Source organism: Xenopus tropicalis, chromosome 7, assembly GCF_000004195.4.
Source record: "Xenopus tropicalis strain Nigerian chromosome 7, UCB_Xtro_10.0, whole genome shotgun sequence".
NCBI lineage: Eukaryota > Metazoa > Chordata > Amphibia > Anura > Pipidae > Xenopus > Xenopus tropicalis.
Genome location: NC_030683.2, coordinates 24,314,161 through 24,336,602, shown reverse-complemented (window position 1 = coordinate 24,336,602; position 22,442 = coordinate 24,314,161). Strand labels below are relative to the sequence as shown.

At 41.2% G+C, this 22,442-nt stretch overlaps 1 protein-coding gene across 2 annotated transcripts in view; it reads left to right on the top strand.

The window, feature by feature from the left end:
* Positions 1 to 9,053: 9,053 nt before the first annotated feature.
* Positions 9,054 to 22,442, top strand: part of dock1 (dedicator of cytokinesis 1) — a 215,706-nt gene continuing 202,317 nt past the window's right edge. The window contains exon 1 of one of the 2 annotated variants that reach the window (XM_012959631.3): positions 9,054 to 9,433. In XM_012959631.3, coding sequence (XP_012815085.1) covers positions 9,388 to 9,433 — 46 coding nt within the window. In that variant the 5' untranslated portion in view covers positions 9,054 to 9,387. The remainder of the gene's footprint in view (positions 9,434 to 22,442) is intronic. The other variant, XM_002932662.5, reaches the window with a different exon arrangement.

The window sequence follows — 22,442 nt, the reverse complement described above, 5'->3', positions numbered from 1 at the left end:
CCAAGCACACACAGACACTTACACACACACTTACACTTACACTTTTTTTTTTTTTTTTTTCTTTCTTTCTTTTCTTTTCTTTCTTTCTTTGCTTTCTCTGGCAGTCTTTTTTTTTACTAAAACTTTATTTCTGATCTTGCTCTATAATTATCTGATTTATTTGGTTGCATTTTAGTGTTTTTTTTGCATTTTCATAATTGATTTCTGTTTTTGAATTATTCTATTGCACTATAACTTTTGTATTGCTATTGGGTGCTGGCAAAAAAAAAAGGGGTGCATAGAGTGCAGCCCCAATATTATGCATTTTCAGGTTTGGCGGCCATGTACTTATGTGCACCCATACATATGGGGTATCGTTTTATTCAGGGGAACTTGCAGATTTATGGTTAGTAAGTTTTTGGTAGTTGCCATGGAGATTTTGGGGAGAAATCTAGGTTTGTATCTGGTTTTTCCTTGATTTCTGACCAAAGCGTGACTTCTGCAAGGGACTGCGGCCACAATTTTCCATGTAGAAAGAGAAGAGTGGTGTCTCTGAATAGCTGAAGGTGTGCACTTTTTGGAAATATATAGTTTGCGGGGGTTATTTCACAGGTATGGGGGTGTTTAGACTAAATAACTGCAGGTAGAGCAAAGCCCCCCGTTATGCATTGCCCCTGTTAGGGGGCATTTGGTGGCCACGTCTTTATGTGCACCCATACATATGGGGTATCGTTTTATTCAGGGGAACTTGCAAATTGAGGTTTAGTAAGTTTTTGGTAGTTGCCATGGAGATTTTGGGGAGAAATCTAGGTTTTTTATCTGGTTTTTCCTTGATTTCTGACCAAAATCTAGGTTTGTATCTGGTTTTTCCTTGATTTCTGACCAAAGCGCTGACTTCTGCAAGGGACTGCGGCCACAATTTTCCATGTAGAAAGAGAAGAGTGGTGTCTCTGAATAGCTGAAGGTGTGCACTTTTCGTAAATATATAGATTGTGGGGGTTATTTCACAGGTAGGGGGGGTTAACACTGAAAAACTGCAGGTAGTGCACATAGAGCGCAGCCCCCAAAATTTCAACTGAAATTGCCCTTATGCATTGCCCCTGTTTTGGGGCATTTGGTGGCCACGTCTTTATGTGCACCCATACATATGGGGTATCGTTTTATTCAAGGGAACTTGCAAATTGAGGTTTAGTAAGTTTTTGGTAGTTGCCATGGAGATTTTGGGGAGAAATCTAGGTTTTTTATCTGGTTTTTCCTTGATTTCTGACCAATGCGCTGACTTCTGCAAGGGACTGCGGCCACAATTTTCCATGTAGAAAGAGAAGAGTGGTGTCTCTGAATAGCTGAAGGTGTGCACTTTTCGTAAATATATGATTGTGGGGGTTATTTCACAGGTAGGGGGGGTTAACACTGAAAAACTGCAGGTAGAGCAAAGCCCCCCCTTATGCATTGCCCCTGTTTGGGGGCATTTGGTGGCCACGTCTTTATGTGCACCCATACATATGGGGTATCGTTTTATTCAGGGGAACTTGCAAATTGAGGTTTAGTAAGTTTTTGGTAGTTGCCATGGAGATTTTGGGGAGAAATCTAGGTTTTTTTATCTGGTTTTTCCTTGATTTCTGACCAAAATCTAGGTTTGTATCTGGTTTTTCCTTGATTTCTGACCAAAGCGCTGACTTCTGCAAGGGACTGCGGCCACAATTTTCCATGTAGAAAGAGAAGAGTGGTGTCTCTGAATAGCTGAAGGTGTGCACTTTTTGGAAATATATAGTTTGCGGGGGTTATTTCACAGGTATGGGGGTGTTTAGACTAAATAACTGCAGGTAGAGCAAAGCCCCCCGTTATGCATTGCCCCTGTTAGGGGGCATTTGGTGGCCACGTCTTTATGTGCACCCATACATATGGGGTATCGTTTTATTCAGGGGAACTTGCAAATTGAGGTTTAGTAAGTTTTTGGTAGTTGCCATGGAGATTTTGGGGAGAAATCTAGGTTTTTTATCTGGTTTTTCCTTGATTTCTGACCAAAATCTAGGTTTGTATCTGGTTTTTCCTTGATTTCTGACCAAAGCGCTGACTTCTGCAAGGGACTGCGGCCACAATTTTCCATGTAGAAAGAGAAGAGTGGTGTCTCTGAATAGCTGAAGGTGTGCACTTTTCGTAAATATATAGATTGTGGGGGTTATTTCACAGGTAGGGGGGGTTAACACTGAAAAACTGCAGGTAGTGCACATAGAGCGCAGCCCCCAAAATTTCAACTGAAATTGCCCTTATGCATTGCCCCTGTTTTGGGGCATTTGGTGGCCACGTCTTTATGTGCACCCATACATATGGGGTATCGTTTTATTCAGGGGAACTTGCAGATTAATGGTTAGTAAGTTTTTGGTAGTTGCCATGGAGATTTTGGGGAGAAATCTAGGTTTGTATCTGGTTTTTCCTTGATTTCTGACCAAAGCGCTGACTTCTGCAAGGGACTGTGGCCACAATTTTCCATGTAGAAAGAGAAGAGTGGTGTCTCTGAATAGCTGAAGGTGTGCACTTTTTGGAAATATATAGTTTGTGGGGGTTATTTCACAGGTATGGGGGTGTTTAGACTAAATAACTGCAGGTAGAGCACAGCCCCCCCCTTATGCATTGCCCCTGTTTGGGGGCATTTGGTGGACACGTCTTTATGTGTACCCATACATATGGGGTATCGTTTTATTCAGGGGAACTTGCAGATTGATGTTTAGTAAGTTTTTGGTAGTTGCCATGGAGATTTTGGGGAGAAATCTAGGTTTGTATCTGGTTTTTCCTTGATTTCTGACCGATGCGCTTACTTCTGCAAGGGACTGCGGCCACAATTTTCCATGTAGAAAGAGGAGAGTGGTGTCTCTGAATAGCTGAAGGTGTGCACTTTTCAGAAATATATAGTTTGTGGGGGTTATTTTACAGGTAGGGGGGGTTAACACTGAAAAACTGCAGGAAGTGCACATAGAGCACAGCCCCCAAAATTTCAACTGAAATTGCCCTTATGCATTGCCCCTGTTTTGGGGCATTTGGTGGCCACGTCTTTATGTGTACCCATACATATGGGGTATCGTTTTATTCAGGGGAACTTGCAGATTGATGTTTAGTAAGTTTTTGGTAGTTGCCATGGAGATTTTGGGGAGAAATCTAGGTTTGTATCTGGTTTTTCCTTGATTTCTGACCAATGCGCTGACTTCTGCAAGGGACTGTGGCCACAATTTTCCATGTAGAAAGAGAAGAGTGGTGTCTCTGAATAGCTGAAGGTGTGCACTTTTTGGAAATATATAGTTTGCGGGGGTTATTTTACAGGTAGGGGGGGTTAACACTGAAAAACTGCAGGAAGTGCACATAGAGCGCAGCCCCCAAAATTTCAACTGAAATTGCCCTTATGCATTGCCCCTGTTTTGGGGCATTTGGTGGCCACGTCTTTATGTGTACCCATACATATGGGGTATCGTTTTATTCAGGGGAACTTGCAGATTGATGTTTAGTAAGTTTTTGGTAGTTGCCATGGAGATTTTGGGGAGAAATCTAGGTTTGTGTCTGTTTTTTCCTTGATTTCTGACCAATGCGCTGACTTCTGCAAGGGACTGCGGCCACAATTTTCCATGTAGAAAGAGGAGAGTGGTGTCTCTGAATAGCTGAAGGTGTGCACTTTTCAGAAATATATAGTTTGTGGGGGTTATTTTACAGGTAGGGGGGGTTAACACTGAAAAACTGCAGGAAGTGCACATAGAGCGCAGCCCCCAAAATTTCAACTGAAATTGCCCTTATGCATTGCCCCTGTTTTGGGGCATTTGGTGGCCACGTCTTTATGTGTACCCATACATATGGGGTATCGTTTTATTCAGGGGAACTTGCAGATTGATGTTTAGTAAGTTTTTGGTAGTTGCCATGGAGATTTTGGGGAGAAATCTAGGTTTGTATCTGGTTTTTCCTTGATTTCTGACCAATGCGCTGACTTCTGCAAGGGACTGCGGCCACAATTTTCCATGTAGAAAGAGGAGAGTGGTGTCTCTGAATAGCTGAAGGTGTACACTTTTCAGAAATATATAGTTTGTGGGGGTTATTTTACAGGTAGGGGGGGTTAACACTGAAAAACTGCAGGAAGTGCACATAGAGCGCAGCCCCCAAAATATCAACTGAAATTGCCCTTATGCATTGCCCCTGTTTTGGGGCATTTGGTGGCCACGTCTTTATGTGCACCCATACATATGGGGTATTATTTTATTCAGGGGAACTTGCAGATTGATGTTTAGTAAGTTTTTGGTAGTTGCCATGGAGATTTTGGGGAGAAATCTAGGTTTTTTATCAGTTTTTTCCTCGATTTCTGACCAAAGCGCTGACTTCTGCAAGGGACTGCGGCCACAATTTTCTATGTAGAAAGAGAAGAGTGGTGTCTCTGAATAGCTGAAGGTGTGCACTTTTCAGAAATATATAGTTTGTGGGGGTTATTTCACAAGTAGGGGGGGTTAACACTGAAAAACTGCAGGTAGTGCACATAGAGCACAGCACCCACATTTTTAGCTGTAATTGCCCTTGTGCATTGCCCCTGCTTTGGAGTGTTTGGTGCCCATGTCTTTATGTGCACCCATACATATGGGGCATCATTTTATTCAGTAGAAATTTGTCTTTCAAATTTGCCCTTGTTAGAAAATTTTTATGAGATTTTTTTTTGTCAAATCCACATTTGATCATGTGTCCAAGTTTACGTTTTAGAAAAAAAAAAAAATGTCAAAAAAACTTCCAAATTTCACAATGCACTGACAAAAGGTATTTGGCTTTTTAGTGAAAACTACATTGCACCTAGAAACCTGAAGGTCTGTAGTTTCTAAAGATACCAAACATGAGGGGATATTTTAGATTTACATATAAGTTATGCTGCATCAACTGTTACAAGCGCTTTTCCGCTTTGTTCTGGTGTGATATTGTACTAAGTATTGCTTTAGTTTGGGGGTTACTTCTGGACAGGAACTGTGGGGTACCACCACATATTTGGTATCGTTGGACTTGGGAGTATCAGGGCTTTTACAAACAACAAAAAAAAGTTTGTAAAATTAACTTTTCTATGGAAAAAAAACTCAAAATATACAGAAATTTTTCATAATTTTATTTTTTTTTTACATAATTCACCCAAAATACACATCATATCTCCAGAAAAGTTATAAAATTTGGTATGTATGTCGAAGCCCAATTAGTGACGAAAAAAACGATATATAATTTCCCTAGTTTCATGGAGGTTTTCCTACCAAAAAACATTGTTAAAGCGAATGAGTACAAAATGCTTAAAAAACGTCTGGCACTGGGGGGAACCGAAATGACGAATTCGGCTGGCACTTAAAGGGTTAGATGAGCTGAGCGCTGTGATTGCCAAACCTCTTCACTTAATTTTTCAGGATTCATTGAGGTCTGGCATGGTGCCAAGAGACTGGCGGATTGCTAATGTGGTGCCGTTATTTAAAAAGGGATCCCGTTCTCAGCCTGAAAACTATAGGCCTGTTAGTCTGACATCAGTAGTAGGAAAACTTTTGGAAGGGGTAATAAGGGATAGGGTACTTGAATACATTGCAGTTCACAATACTATTAGTTTGTGCCAGCATGGTTTTATGCGTAACAGATCTTGCCAGACTAATTTAGTTGCCTTTTATGAGGAGGTGAGTAGGAACCTTGATGCTGGAATGGCAGTTGATGTCATCTACTTGGACTTTGCTAAAGCGTTTGATACAGTACCTCACAGAAGGTTAATGATCAAATTAAGGAATATTGGCCTAGAACATAATATTTGTAATTGGATAGAGAACTGGCTGAAGGATAGAGTACAAAGAGTGGTTGTAAATGGAACATTTTCTAATTGGACCAGTGTGGTTAGTGGAGTACCGCAGGGGTCAGTCCTTGGGCCTTTGCTGTTTAACTTGTTTATTAATGACCTGGAGGTGGGCATAGAAAGTATTGTTTCTATTTTTGCTGATGACACTAAATTGTGCAAAACTATAAGTTCCATGCAGGATGCTGCCGCTTTGCAGAGCGATTTGACAAAATTAGATAACTGGGCAGCAAACTGGAAAATGAGGTTCAATGTTGATAAGTGCAAAGTTATGCACTTTGGTAGAAATAATATAAACGCAAACTATCTACTGAATGGTAGTGTGTTGGGGGTATCCTTAATGGAGAAGGATCTAGGGGTTTTTGTTGATAACAAGTTGTCTAATTCCAGGCAGTGTCATTCTGTGGCTACTAAAGCAAATAAAGTGCTGTCTTGTATAAAAAAGGGCATTGACTCAAGGGATGAGAACATAATTTTGCCCCTTTATAGGTCCCTGGTAAGGCCTCACCTTGAGTATGCAGTGCAGTTTTGGGCTCCAGTCCTTAAGAAGGATATTAATGAGCTGGAGAGAGTGCAGAGACGTGCAACTAAACTGGTTAAGGGGATGGAAGATTTAAACTATGAGGTTAGACTGTCGAGGTTGGGGTTGTTTTCTCTGGAAAAGAGGCGCTTGCGAGGGGACATGATTACTCTGTACAAGTACATTAGAGGGGATTATAGGCAGTTGGGGGATGTTCTTTTTTCCCATAAAAACAATCAACGCACCAGAGGTCACCCCTTTAGATTAGAGGAAAGGAGTTTCCATTTGAAGCAGCGTAGGTGGTTTTTCACGGTGAGGGCAGTGAGGTTATGGAATGCCCTTCCTAGTGATGTGGTAATGGCAGATTCTGTTAATGCCTTTAAGAGGGGCCTGGATGAGTTCTTGATCAATCAGAATATCCAAGGCTATTGTGATACTAATATCTACAGTTAGTACTAGTGGTTGTATTTATAGTTTATGTATGTGAGTGTATAGATTGGTAGGTGTGGGCTAGGTGTGCTGGGTTTACTTGGATGGGTTGAACTTGATGGACACAGGTCTTTTTTCAACCCTATGTAACTATGTAACTAACTAACTATGTAATGTGGCCATACCACACCAATTTTGTTGTTAGATACTGGTATAGGACCTGTTATCCAGAATGCTCGGGACCTGGGGTTTTCTGGATAAGAGATCTTTCCGTAATTTGGATCTTCATAACTTAAGTCTACTAAAAATCATTTAAATAGGATTGTTGTTTTGCTTCCAATAGGGATTAGTTGTATGTTAGTTGGGATCAAGTACAAGGTACTGTTTTATTATTAGAGAAAAGGAATTCAAATTCAAATTAGAATTATTTGCTTATAATGGAGTCTATTGGAGATGACCTTTCTGTAATTCGGAACTTTCTGGATAACGGGTTTCCGGATAACGGATCCCATACCTCTACATGGTTTCATACAATTTTGAGACAAGCCAAAATTAGAGCACAAACCCTCACTTGGGCAGGTTTGAAAATCCTTAAACAATAATACCTGTTTGTGTGCAGTCGATCTTAAAATAAAGACGGTCACAAAAGATGAAGTTTCTGAATGGTTTATGACTGGCATCTTTACATCGATGGCCAGTTTGCCAGCTGATCTCATCTCCAAGATGTTGCTCTTGATGTTTATGCTTTATTGTTCTCTGTACCTAATTATAAGTCTAATAAACATTTGTCTTTTAAATGATCATATCACAGCATGTGTGGCCAGCTTTAGCTTGGCTTCTGTCTGTGAATTTATTTTAAAGTTCTACCTAGGAGAAAAAAACCCTAAAATTTTCCATAAACCTAATTGATATTTCAGGTGTAAAAAAAAAAAGCCTTGAGGAACATGGCTTTAATTAACTTTTCCTAAACACAAATATAAAATCATCCCCTATCTGGGTCTAATGTGCATTTTTAGCAGCAGAGCAGGGTATAGCTAGGGGTCCGTAGGCCCTAGTGCAAAGCTTCATGCAGGAACCAAACCTCATACACTTACTTCTCACTCAATATCTAGGGCTGCAACCTGTCTGGTATTAAAACTGCCCTGATCAGTAAAAATGATGCTTAAAGAAAATTAGAAGAGACAAGAATGCCGGCATTTTTTTTCAGAAAAGATGATCCACTTATATTCCTAAATTGGGCACTGGTAAATGATGCAACTATTTGTGGGGCCCTTTAGCTCCCAGGGCTGGCAATGCGTAGATTGGAAACTGGTATCGGCAATGTGTAGATTCTGTTTGTACCGCTATGTATGTGATTTTGAATCTCAGTCTGGACCTGCCTTGAATACAACTTCAATCCATGCAACAAATGGACCATCCCATAGGTATCCTGTCCTAAATTAGCATTACAAGATCATATGAAAATTCAGGGACACATCTAATGCTTGCTGCAGGGCTGTGTCGATTGCATGTAAACTGTAATCCGTTCAGTTCTAGATGGATTTTCTAGACATTTCCCTAAATTCTCTTGTGATCTGGTAACCCTATTCTAAATAAAAAAGCTAAAGTAAAAACATCTCCAGCTGTACTTGGCAGTTCATAACAGTACAGTGGAAATAGGACCAACTGAATAGAATAGGCCATGTTAATTCACATTCTATACTGGTATGGAATGCATACAATAATCCACCACAGTTCATGTATAAACCTCACTGTCAGAGGGGCTCATGTATAAGGTGATGTTGCCAGATATGATGAATTCAAGTACCTGTCTAGAATATTCATAGTGGGACTGAGCTAATTGCAATTTTATTTAAAATCTGTGCTGTCTTGCAACAAGTATTTATTAAACGTGTCACTGAATTTTTAAATTTATCTGGTAAAACTGGGAAAAGTAACAAATAACAGGGGTGTAATATGTCTGCATATCCTTTGACCACCAAGGTCTTTTACCAACACTGGGGGCCACAGGTTAGATGTTTCTTTTTTAAAAAAAGACGGCTAACAATTTTTGCACATTTTCATCTAAAGGGAGTCCCTGTTTCTTGTCAAATGGTTTCCCTCCTCTACCCTAAACCCTGAAGAGACTGCAATGCACTGAGTATGGTCATATAGTATGGCCGTATATACACAGGCAGTCCCAGGCTGCCCGGCCACTCTCCCACTCTCCCACTCTCCCAAGCCCCATTCCCAGGCGCATCCCTTTCCTACACCGTGACGTCAGGAACACGTGACACCAACAAACTTTTTTTTTTTTCTCCCCCTTCTATTCCCCCCCCCCTGCTTCTTTATGTTGTACCCAAGGGGGGTTTGGGAAATGGCGGCCTGAGAGTCCATTCAGCCTGTCACCCGGTAGCCCTATTCCACTTGTTGGTTACTTTTTATTTTTCTTTTCTTCCGCCCCATCCTGAGCTGGAGGGAGGGGTCAGCTCCAGGAAATCCCTCACACGCCAGTCGGGCTGGGCAGCCCGGGTTCCCCCCTAAACAAAAGTTTGTGCTTCGGTCCGTTTCCCCGGGGGTGCTGACTCCCGGGCTCCCTGAGCCTTGCGGTGACCCTGTGTGAGTGGACGGATGTGGCTGTGAGACAAACATGACTCGCTGGGTCCCCACCAAGAGAGAGGAGAAGTACGGAGTGGGTGAGTGCTGGAGCCTCAGACTGACGGGCTTTGTGTCAGTGCTAGCTGATATCGGGGTGTATATGCCAGGGCAAACTCCATGTTTTAGGGCGACTGTGTGACACTTATGAGTGTCATGGGCAACTGTGTGTGTGTATGGGCAACTGTGTGTGTGTGTATGGGCAGCAGTGTGTGTGTATGGGCAGCAGTGTGTGTGTATGGGCAGCAGTGTGTGTGTATGGGCAGCAGTGTGTGTGTATGGGCAGCAGTGTGTGTGTATGGGCAACTGTGTGTGTGTATGGGCAACTGTGTATGGGCAACTGTGTGTGTATATGGGCAACTGTGTGTGTATATGGGCAGCAGTGTGTGTATATGGGCAGCAGTGTGTGTATATGGGCAGCAGTGTGTGTATATGGGCAACTGTGTGTGTATATGGGCAACTGTGTGTGTATATGGGCAGCAGTGTGTATATGGGCAGCAGTGTGTGTGTATGGGCAACTGTGTGTGTGTATGGGCAGCAGTGTGTGTGTATGGGCGACTGTGCGTGCGTATGGGCGACTGTGCGTGCGTATGGGCGACTGTGCGTGCGTATGGGCAGCAGTGCGTGCGTATGGGCAGCAGTGCGTGCGTATGGGCAGCAGTGCGTGCGTATGGGCAGCAGTGCGTGCGTATGGGCAGCAGTGCGTGCGTATGGGCGACTGTGTGTGCCAGTGCAGCTGTGTGTATTTGGGCAACTGTGTGTGTATATGGGTAATTGTGTGTGTGCCAGTTCAGCTGTGTGTATATGGGTGACTGTGTGTATATGGGCAACTGTGTGTGTATATGAGTAATTGTGTGTGTGCCAGTGCAGCTGTGTGTATATGGGTGACTGTGTGCGCCAGTGCAGCTGTGTGTATATGGGTGACTGTGTGTGCCAGTGCAGCTGTGTGTATATGGGTGACTGTGTGTGCCAGTACAGCTGTGTGTATATGGGTAACTAAGGGTGCCAATGCTGCTAAGTTCTTGGGCTACTCTGTGCGCTGGTGTGGTCTTGGGCCATTGTATGTGTGTGCATGAGCCTGTGTGACATTGTGTGCCAGTGAAAATGTGTGTCTGTGCACAGGTGTGTTCTTGGGCCATTGTGGGTGTGTGTGCGCGCAGACTTGTGTGAATGTATGTGCCATGCAACATGGGTGACTATATGTGCATGGGCAACTGTGTGTGCCGGTGCACTGGTGTTCTAGGGTCATTGTGTGTGCACACATTTGTGACACTGTGTGCTAGTGCAACTGTGTGTTTGCTTGTGTGACTGTGTGTGCATGGGCAACTATGTGTGCCAGTGCACCTGTCTGTGTGCGTGGGTACCTTATGTGTGTCTGTGCTGCTGTGTAAGTTTTTGGGAGACTGTGCATGACAGTGCAGCTGTGTGTTCTTTGGTGTTGCGTGTCCATGTGGGCATACTAATGTAACTGTGTGTGCTTTGTCACTATATGTACCAGTGCAGATTTGCATGTGTGCTGTGCTAGTGTGGGTTGTGTTTGTGCTTAAATAGCTGTGTGCCAGTGCAATATGTGTGTGTGTGTGTGGTTTACTATCTTAATATACCAGTGCCAGCTTGGTGTATGCTGATATGATCAGGTGTGCATGGATGAGTGCCTGTCTGGCTGTGTGTCCTTCAGAAGCTGTCCGCACCAGTGTACTCCGTGTGTGTGCCAGTGCAGCTATGTAAGCATTTGGAGCTGTGTTTGTATCATTTTCTCAGTGTTCCACCGTGAGTGTTTTGAGAACCTGCAAAATGTTACCTTAAGACTCCCCTTAAAAATTGGTTTTCACAGCTGTACAGCAGTAGTACCACAGGCCGGATGTGCCCCTCTGAAATATTTTCTGGCCCCCAGCGTACCAAAGCTGTCCATTGATATATCTAGAAATCATCCTTGTACAATCCCCCCCCCTTACCTCTGGCATGACTGAAACTCCCTTTCTTGTGCAAGCCCCATCATTCATGTACAGGTATAGCCTGTAGCTCCTTAGCTCGTGCTGGGCTGTTTTAGGCTCATGTTGTTGCGCAAATGCAGCTCTAAGCACCTTATTTCCAGTCATAGGATGTAAGTACTTTCAGGTATGCATAGTGGCTTGATGACTACCTCTTCTTGAACATTTCTTATACGCTTTCAGTTCTTTTTTACCAAAAGGAATAACTGTATTTAATGAACTACTGTATGTTACAACACAGTTCCCAGGGACCCATGAGGAGCCCTTCAAAGGGCACTTAGCCTGTGTTCTCCTGTGTGTCTGTGTTGCTCAGACAGGGTTCTCAGTACATGAGATTTTCTTATACTTTTTCTTCATTTAGGTGAGCCAGCTTTCATTTTACTCCTTTACTCCTTTTTTTAAAGGAGTTGCTCACTTTTGAGTGAACTTTTAGTGTGAATATAGAGAACAACATCCCAAGACAATTTGTAATTGTTCTTCATTTTTTATTATTTGTAGTTGTTTAATTATTGCACTTTTTGTTCAGCAGCAGTTTAGCAGCTATCTGGTTGCTTGGGCTTAAATTACCTTAGCAACCAGGGAGTCTTTTGAATGAAGGACTGGTATATGAATAAGAGAGGACCTGAATAGAAAAATAATTAATAAAAAGTAATGGTAACAATAATTTTTTTTTTTACGGCTGTGGTCATTGACCTTCATTTGAAAGTTGGAAAGAGTCAAAAGAAGAAGGCAACTAAATAAAAATAAATAATAAAGACCAATTGCAAAATTAGAACTGGCCATTCTGTAAAAAGTTAAAATCATTACATTACAGATCATTTACATAGGTTCGTAATGACCATTTTTAGTGTAGCTGGGCAAGTGTGCACAAGCTAACCAATGTGAGCTTATGAGGAATCGCTGGCAGCCTGTTAGAGCATAGTGTGGGAATGAAACGCTTACAGCCTTCCAGATGTTGGTCGGGAACTCACAGTGAGCCAGGGAAAGTTCCTGGGGCTAGAGAACTACCTGTACAAATAGCCAGATAAGCCCCTGTCCTGAAATAATTGAACCTAGCACAGTATCTATCCAGTTTACACAAGTCAGGTTTCTATATTGGAATATCTGTAAACACCACTCCTTTGTGGTTTTGTTGATCTGAAACAATGTATAACACAAGAGGAAGTGGCTTCACTTCCAGCATTTTATGTGGCAACAGAGTTAATGCTAGTAATGTGGTCGTGTGGCGGCAATCCTCTGCACAAGCTCAGCAGCCTGTTTGTTTTTGCCCAGATCTGTCTATTGTTGCCCCAGGGCCAACTGCATAACGTAGTGTTTGAATTCCGTGGCTCATCAATTTGGAATGGCCTGGAAGGCACGCCTATTCCCCCAGCTCGCAGCAACGGAAGGCCCTTTCCATTCAGCTGAAGTACATGCCGCCCCCTCCCTCCCCAGCAGCAGCAGCAGATACCTCTTCCCTCATCCCTTCCAACTAGCCCGGGACTTTTTTGCTTGGAAATCAGTTAGCTAAACTGACATTGCAAAGTTTTTTAAATTGTCACTGTGACTTTTATCCTCCATGCAAGTCCAAATGGAATACACTATTTATGTTGAAAGCAAAGTGCTTTAAGCTGTTCTTCAGCTACTTGATAGAAGGCTGAGAGGGTTGTAGTTTAACAACAGCTGTTCAGATGTGGTTCCACATTGCCAGTAAAGCACTTGCATTGTTCTATATGGTTCTACTTGTCATATTATTATTAATAGGCAGTGTATAATGCAATATGTACATGCACATTCATGCAGTGGTTTATCATTGTACTTGTGTGTTATCATTCATGTTCATCCCTTCGCTATAACATTATTCATTCAGAAATTATTTGTGTGTCGTAGTTCTGGCTTTCAGTTGACAACACAGTTGTGTTCAGGAAGGTTCTGTGTGTGTGTGAGATGTGCTTGATTCAAGCAGCAGTATCCGGCCTCTTTCCAACTTCCTATTGTTTGGGGCAAACAGGGAAATGCTCCTGTTCTGGAAAGTCTTTAAGTGTTTTCTTTTCCTCACAACCGATCATTTAGCTTTTTAGCAAAACCGCTTTGTCACTGGTTACATTATTGTATTCTCTCTAATAGTGTTATACATCTATGTTCAGCTTATGTAGAAAATATATGCAGGTATGGGACCTGTTATCCAGAATGCTCAGGGCCTGGGTAAAGGGCCTTTCTGTAATTTGGATATCCACACTAAAAAAAATAAGTAGTTAATAAGCAGTAATTGTATCCTAGTTGGGATCAAGTACAAGGTACAGTTTTGTTTTTACAGAGAAAAATGAAATACATTTTAACATTTTAAATATTTGATAACTGGTTTTCACATAATGGATTTCATACCTGTACTACAAGAGGATGGCCTCTATATTCATTTACAGTAAATACAAAAAAAACTGGGCACTCCAGCTTAAAATCAAAATTAATTCATTTTGCTTTATAAAAAATCCCAATGCAACCCCTGCAGATAGGGGTCTTCAACAGGGGCACGTGCTCTTTTTCTTGCATGTTCCCTGACAAAGACCCCGACTAAACTCTTGTATTCTTCTACAGAGCTTTTCTCTCATTTGCTATGTAAACATGCCCTACCTCCCCATTTAATTTGAGTGGCTGCCACCTATATCTTCACAGAAGCTTATTTATATTAATTGTATTTGAACTCACTTTCCACAGTAAAATGTTAACTGTTTGGTCTAGAGTTTATTTAAACTAGAGGCACATAGATATGACTGGGAATGCAACTGTATGTGTGACTTGTTGGGAACCAAGAGCTGTTTTTGCAGCAGCTATTTACAGCATGCACATTTGTATTAGATGTTGCCTGCACTGACCCACTTTAAACCCCCGCGGCAGTGCAAGGATGGTGGGATCTGTTTTGAGCAGACAGAACCCAGTTTAAAATGCCACTGCTCTTAAAACCTTATATTAACTTCCAGCCCCTAAACTATTCAGAGTAAAGCTGGCCATATGCATTCAGGTTTTAGTCGTCTTCTGATCGTCTTCGATCGAACATTTAAATGCAGCAATATAAAACATCCAGATTGAAATTGCAGGAGAAAGTACTAAAAATAATATTTTGGAGGATATTCTGAACATAAAATAATTATCATACAACAATCATACGAAAGTGACTTCCCAGAGATGCATTGTAGGTCACCCAAGGATATCGTCACATACACATGCAAAGATTTTATTGTTCTGACCAAAATTTTCTAACCTGTCCGATCGACTAAACGACCGTTCACCGCGGTCCGCAAATTATTGGGAAGATAATTCTGAGCCCACAGACAGTCCGAAAATCGTACCAAACTATTATATTGGTGTGTGTGTGGCCAGCTTTAAGCTGACCATTTCATGCCAAATTTGGTATGGCATGTATGGCCGGTGTGGCGCTTGTCTATTTCCATTGGTCTGCTGGAAGGAAGTGAAGAGCGACCTCAGCTATGTGGCTCCTCATTACTTACTGGTATTTTCCTTGTTTGGGAGGTTAACCCAAATTTGGTTGAAGAGTGAGCATACACATGCATGGCCCCCTGTAGGTTATACGTTTATATACATATATAGTCTCTTCAGCCTATGGGCCAGTCAGAGTGCTATACAAGGTTTGTCTTTACGTAAAGTCAGATTTAAAGCCATGTAATAAAGACATTACCAATGAAAACGTCGAATCTCTTTGGGTAGAAATTTCAGTAGGGCTGAAGGTCACAAAGAAAATGATCATTGGTGTATGCTATAAACCACCCCGTATAGATGAGGGGGATGAGGCCCAGCTATTGTTGCAAATGGAGGAGGCTTCAAAACTGGGTCAAGTTGTTATTATGGGGGACTTTAATTATCCGGATCATTGACTGGAGTAATGGGGTGGCTAAGTCAGAAAAAGCTAGTAGGTTTGTAAATATGCTAAATGACAACTTTTTATTTCAGGCGGTTCAAGAACCCACTAGGAATGATTCTATTTTGGACCTGGTGATATCTAATAATAATGAGCTTATCTCTAACATTTGTGTGGGTGAGCATTTGGGGAACAGTGATCACAACATGGTCTCCTTTGAGATAATGCTACAGAGATAGCGCTATAAGGGATTAACTAAAACGCTCAATTTTAGACGTGCAGACTTTGCCAGTATAAGGGCATCTCTGCAATGTGTCAACTGGGAAAGGCTTTTCATGGGGTTAGACACAGAAGGAAAATGGAACATCTTTAAAACATTGCTTTGTAGGTATACACAACAGTATATCCCCCTTGTAAGCAAGGAGAGGCATCGCAAAGCAAAACCTTTATGGCTGAATAAAAGTGTTATTGTCGAGGTTGGTAAGAAAAAACGTGCTTTTAGGGCATTCAAGTTAGCTGGGACAGCAGAAACTTTCATCAGGTACAAGGAAGCAAATAAAGCATGCAAAAAAGCTATCAAGCAAGCTAAAATAGAAATGGAAAGGGATATTGCAGCTAGGAGTAAAAAGAATCCAAAATTATTTTTTAATTATGTGAATAGTAAAAAAATGAAGCAGGAAGGGGTGGGAACTTTATTATCACCTCATCATTATCAAACCTCTTCACATACTTTTTCAGGATTCATTGAGGTCTGGCATGGTGCCGAGAGACTGGCGGATTGCTAATGTGGTGCCATTATTTAAAAAGGGATCCCGTTCTCAGCCTGAAAACTATAGGCCTGTTAGTCTGACATCAGTAGTAGGAAAACTTTTGGAAGGGGTAATAAGGGATAGGGTACTTGAATACATTGCAGTTCACAATACTATTAGTTTGTGCCAGCATGGTTTTATGCGTAACAGATCTTGCCAGACTAATTTAGTTGCCTTTTATGAGGAGGTGAGTAGGAACCTTGATGCTGGAATGGCAGTTGATGTCATCTACTTGGACTTTGCTAAAGCGTTTGATACAGTACCTCACAGAAGGTTAATGATCAAATTAAGGAATATTGGCCTAGAACATAATATTTGTAATTGGATAGAGAACTGGCTGAAGGATAGAGTACAAAGAGTGGTTGTAAATGGAACATTTTCTAATTGGACCAGTGTGGTTAGTGGAGTATCGCAGGGGTCAGTCCTTTGCTTTTTAACTTGTTTATTAATGACCTGGAGGTGGGCATAGACAGTACTGTTTCTATTTTTGCTGATGACACAAAATTGTGCAAATCTATAAGTTCCATGCAGGATGCTGCCGCTTTGCAGAGCGATTTGACAAAATTAGATAACTGGGCAGCAAACTGGAAAATGAGGTTCAATGTTGATAAGTGCAAAGTTATGCACTTTGGTAGAAATAATATAAACGCAAACTATCTACTGAATGGTAGTGTGTTGGGGGTATCCTTAATGGAGAAGGATCTAGGGGTTTTTGTTGATAACAAGTTGTCTAATTCCAGGCAGTGTCATTCTGTGGCTACTAAAGCAAATAAAGTGCTGTCTTGTATAAAAAAGGGCATTGACTCAAGGGATGAGAACATAATTTTGCCCCTTTATAGGTCCCTGGTAAGGCCTCACCTTGAGTATGCGGTGCAGTTTTGGGCTCCAGTCCTTAAGAGGGATATTAATGAGCTGGAGAAAGTGCAGAGACGTGCAACTAAACTGGTTAAGGGGATGGAAGATTTAAACTATGAGGTGAGACTGTCGAGGTTGAGGTTGTTTTCTCTGGAAAAGAGGCACTTGCGAGGGGACATGATTACTCTGTACAAGTACATTAGAGGGCATTATAGGCAGTTGGGGGATGTTCTTTTTTCCCATAAAAACAATCAACGCACCAGAGGTCACCCCTTTAGATTAGAGGAACGGAGCTTCCATTTGAAGCAGCGTAGGGGTTTTTTCACGGTGAGGGCAGTGAGGTTGGGGAATGCCCTTCCTAGTGATGTGGTAATGGCAGATTCTGTTAATGCCTATAAGAGGGGCCTGGATGAGTTCTTGATCAATCAGAATATCCAAGGCTATTGTGATACTAATATCTACAGTTAGTACTAGTGGTTGTATTTATAGTTATATATGTGAGTGTATAGATTGGTAGGTGTGGGTTAGGTGTGCTGGGTTTACTTGGATGGGTTGAACTTGATGGACACTGGTCTTTTTTCAACCCTATGTAACTAACTATGTAACTAAGTCTGCCTGTGTATGGCTACCTTAACATCAGCTAACTGCTCCTGTATAATGATCTTCCATCTCAGTTGTACCCTACAGTAGGGCAATTTCCCTGGGGCTGTCTAGTCACCATGTATTTTGGCTGCATTTCCATTATAAAATAAAATAGCTATGAATGTAAAAATTCCTATTTCCATTGGGCAGGTTATATGTCTCGTTCAGGAGATCCATTTTGTTTTAGTGCTGCCTGCAAGTAAATCAAAATAAACATTATCTTTCCTGATGAGCAAGGGTTTGCCCAGGACTGCAATTGATTTGCAACAAGTAATGAGCTTGTGCTGGCATTTGTACATGAGAGTGAGGGTGCCGGTTTACAGGGGCATAATGGACGCCAGGGAGCCTTAGGGGCAGATTTATCAATATGTGAGAATAGAGCTCACCACACACAAATTCACTCACTTTCTATTAATGCCTGTGGGATTTTTAGGAGTATATTTATCAATAGGTAAAAGTAAGAGTTCTCTTTTCATAAATACACATCTACAAATTCCATAGAAATCAACGGAGTGAATTTTTCTGTGGTGAGCTCAGATCTCATATTTTGATAAATCTAAGTCTTAGGGCTCTGGCACACGGGGGAGATTAGTCGCCCGCGATAAAACTCCCTGTTCGCGGGCAACTAATCTCCCCGAGTTGCCTACCCCTGCCATCCCACCGGCGAACATGTAAGTCGCCGGCGGGATGGCAGACGCGGCGGGGCGATTTGCGCGAAATCCCCTGTGTGCCAGAGCCCTTAAGGTGGCCACACACAGCCATATCAAATGATCGTTCTCACCCTCCACTTACATTCAGGGCTGAATCGTCAGATATGGATGTAGAAACAATAGGAATTTTACCTCCACCTGCCGATTTAGCCCTAAATGTAGATTTTGCTCGGACGCCCAACCATAATCTTTTAACGTGACCGATCGACTAGACGACTGATATCCGCAGCCTTTGCAATATCGTTTGCCCCTTTGAGCCGCCATACAAGCACCGAATATTGTACAAAACAAGATTTTGTGCAATATCGTTGTGTGTATGGCCGGCTAGAGTTAACAACTGCCTTAATGCCATAGTTTCTCAACTGACTTGTGTCTGGTGACTCAAGCACCTTAATGTCATTATTCATGCCATTTTCAGAAAATAACTAAAGGAAAAACATGTGCCGCAATTTGCTTGCTCTTTACCAGAATGGAAAATGCTGAAATGTGGGTAAAAAAATGTATTAGCTTCCATATTTTTCAGCCAAAAGTTGTCCCGGAATTATACAACCTTTATAAAAGTATTTTATAAGTATAACTATATTTTATAAGTGTAAGTCCTTCTCTCTCTCCCTCCCTCTCTGTAAGTGTATCTATCTATCTATCTATCTATCTATCTATCTATCTATCTATCCATCCAGCCATTATTACAGCAGTAACAGACTTATTGGGTAGCAGATTTGTATGTTCTCAATGGGAGAACCTGCCCCAAAGAGCATACACTTCAGACCCATAGCTTCAATGAGCAATGGAAGGAAAGGCTACATCCCCATGACTGGTGGCCATCATAGGAATTTTGCATGTAACTTGTGGCCGCAGTGATGCCAATTAATCAGGTCGAGGAAGCCTGTAGCTTGTTTTGCTGGCAGGGTCAGTGTCCTTGGGGCTATTGCAAAGGCTTCTCCTTCTCCCCTCCTCTATGGTGATTATTCGCAAGCTTTATATACAAGTGGAACAGAAGCCTATAAGTAATAGGAAATCCTTCCTAGCGCACAACTGACAGTATTGTTATTCCTGCTGTTTTTGCCATCTGATTGCAATCAGGCATAATGGCTTATGAGTGTATGTGCAGTAATTACTTACATTTTTGTGTGCATTATTTTGCATATTTAGGGATTATCCATATTCATCTGATTATATTTGTAACATAAGTAGATGGGATAATTGTATTCTGTAAGATTTCCCACATTATTCTGGTCATCTGTGTTAATGCATTTGTGAAAGTGATGGTGATATTTAGCTTTGTCGTGCCAGTTATTGTGTTTATGTGAATAGCATATGTGTATTTAGTCTGTTTGTACTTGCCTCCTTGCGTTCCTGCCTGTGCTTACCCATTTCATAGGCAGACAGGTACGCATGCATACACATAGGTACATGTCCGGATCAATACTTTTAAAGTAGACATATTAGATAAATGGAAAAAAACCCTAATTTTGTAGGCAATTATAAATTATAGCTCCCTATAGATCCTATCAGTTCTCTGTCTGTGTTTCAAATGAATGTTGGGTGTGTCCTAACGGTATTTTTATATGATATGTCTCCTTTAAACGTTTTACTTCAGACCATTTGATTTTTATCATATACAGGGCAAAGTTCGTTATATGAACACTTTCTTGCGGCCAAAATTATTTTTTGTCTGAGTCAGGTCTTTTAATCAGCTGGCTTGCAACTTTGATGCAGGAATCAATACAGATACTGCTTTTAAAGGGCATCATACTACATTTTTCAACATTAGTGCAATGAATAGGGCTTGTGTTAAACATACTTTTAGCCTGTTGTCTTAATTAGGAACTATTGAGGGTTTTCTTATTTATTTTACTAAAAGGGCAAAATCTGAAACTGAAAGCAAAGTTGTATTCTACTTCCTGGTTTGTACGAGCACAATCAAAACAAACCCCTCTCTTCCCCCAGCTGTAGCTATTAGACTGTGAGATGAGGAGCAGCTCAACAGGGTGGGGGGGCTTAAATGCTGATTTACTTTGATTGTATTCAAATAAAGTAGAGTTTGACTTGTCTGTTAAGTGCAAGCATTATTAACAGAAATCATTGCTGTTTCTTAATTTAAACAATAGGCAAAAAATATGTTTAGCATGATTCCTCTGTATATTAAACTAAAGCTGGCCATACACGCACCAATATTTCATACAATAATCAATGCGTGTATGGCGGATCGACGAGACAACCCATATCGATCGTCTCGTTGATCAGACGGGACAACAGATTTTTATCAGCTGCCGTTGGCACCTGAGCAAAAGTTGTGTTTAGGGCTGAATCGTTAGATAGGGGAAGAATTCCTATTGTTTCTACCTCAATATCTGATGATTCAGCCTGAACGTCAGTGGAGGGTGGGATCGATCTTTCCTGCCAACCAATGGCCAATTCAATGCTATCATCTCTTTAAGGGGTTAATTCCTGCTTTGTTTTTAGGAGAGACATTTGTGTATATCACTCATTATACAGAGGCTTCTTACTGGAATGCTGGTTTACTTGCCTTTGCTCGTTAGGATCAGGAAGTAGAATGTGACTTTAGTTTCATTTTCACATTTATCCAGTTTTAGAGCAAAAACCCAAAACCCAAATATATATTTCCTAATTAAAAGAATAGGCAAAAGTATATTCAGCCCAAGACCTCTTCATTGAACCAGTGTTAAAAAAGGGGGTATGTTGTCCCTTTAAGGAGGTGGAGTAGAGTAGAATAGCATTGCACCTGTGCCTGATGAAGCTGGTTGTAGCTAGATCTATCTATATATCTCTTAGGTATGGTAGTTCTACTGCATTTACTATTCCTCTGCTTAAAAAACAAGGCCCCTTAGGCAGTGTAGTGTGAGTGTAATAAGCGCCCGTGCATGTGTATGCAGCCTTACAGTACAGCAACAAGTTCAGGCTGTGCAAAGTGATAACCCCCTGACAAAGAATCTGTGTAAATAAGGTTTATGTGTTCAGACTTGTTTTGTAAAATAAATGTTAAAGCCGAATAGTCTGTAGTTGAAACACATGCTTGTGAGTGAAAAAGCCTGTGAGTGCCTGTCTCTATAAAAAGCTGTTGAACTTTATATTTTATTTTGAATATCTGGAAGGCTATATTTTTGTGTTCTTTACCTATTTACTCTATTGTCTCTTTTGCCTGTATTTTGCCATAGACCTCCCACTACTAGCCCTCTAGTAAAGTACAAGAATTAGCCAAATTCTTTGAAATGCAGGTAATACATGTTCCCGTTTCCCATAGTGCCTTCCTTTTTTCTCTGTTATTATAAGACAGTAGTTAGTACTGATCTATGCTGATGGCAAGCACCATTAATGATTTCCCTCTTTTTTAATACAGAAAACTCCAGGGCTTGCAAATAAAAGAATTCCGTACCTGTACAGGTATGGGATCCCTTATCTGGAAACCTGTTATCCAGAAAGTTCCAAATTGCAGAAAGGCTATCTCCTATAGACTCCATTATAAGCGAATAATTCTAATTTTTAAAAATGATTTCCTTTTGCTCTGTAATAATAAAACACAGTACCTTGTACTTGATCCCAACTAAGATCTAATTAAATATTGGAGGCAAAACAAGCCTATTGAGTTTATTCAATATTTGAATGATTTTTAGCCGACTTAAGTTATGGAGATTCAAATTACGGAAAGAACTCTTAACCGGAAAACCCCAGGTCCCGAGAATTCTGGATAACAGTTCCCATACTTGTATACTTTTAGCTTTTGTAGAAGCGCCACCAGATCCACATCTGGATCTTGAGTGTCATTCTTATCATGTACGTATATTTAATTCTATGGGTATAACACCACTATTTGTATAACAGTAGGAAAATTACTGTGCATGGAATGCTGCAATTTGTGGCCCCAAATTGGGTATTTGGAGTCTAGTTTTCAGTGAAGAACTCTGGGAAGGAATCAACAGGAAAGCGGCAATACAGGGGATGAACATTTGGGACTCATGGTACAAAGAATACTTCTTTTTATGGCTGGATAAAGCCACTGCCAAGAGAGGGTGTAAAACAGTAGGACTATTTATAATGGTTAAAACAAAAAAAAAAAAAAAACATTACAGTTTCCCACTCTGTCCTTCTCAGTGTTGCCTGCTTATAAAAGTGTGGAATTTACACCAAGGAATTAGAACGAAGTGCCTGTACCTGTAGAGAAAGCAAAA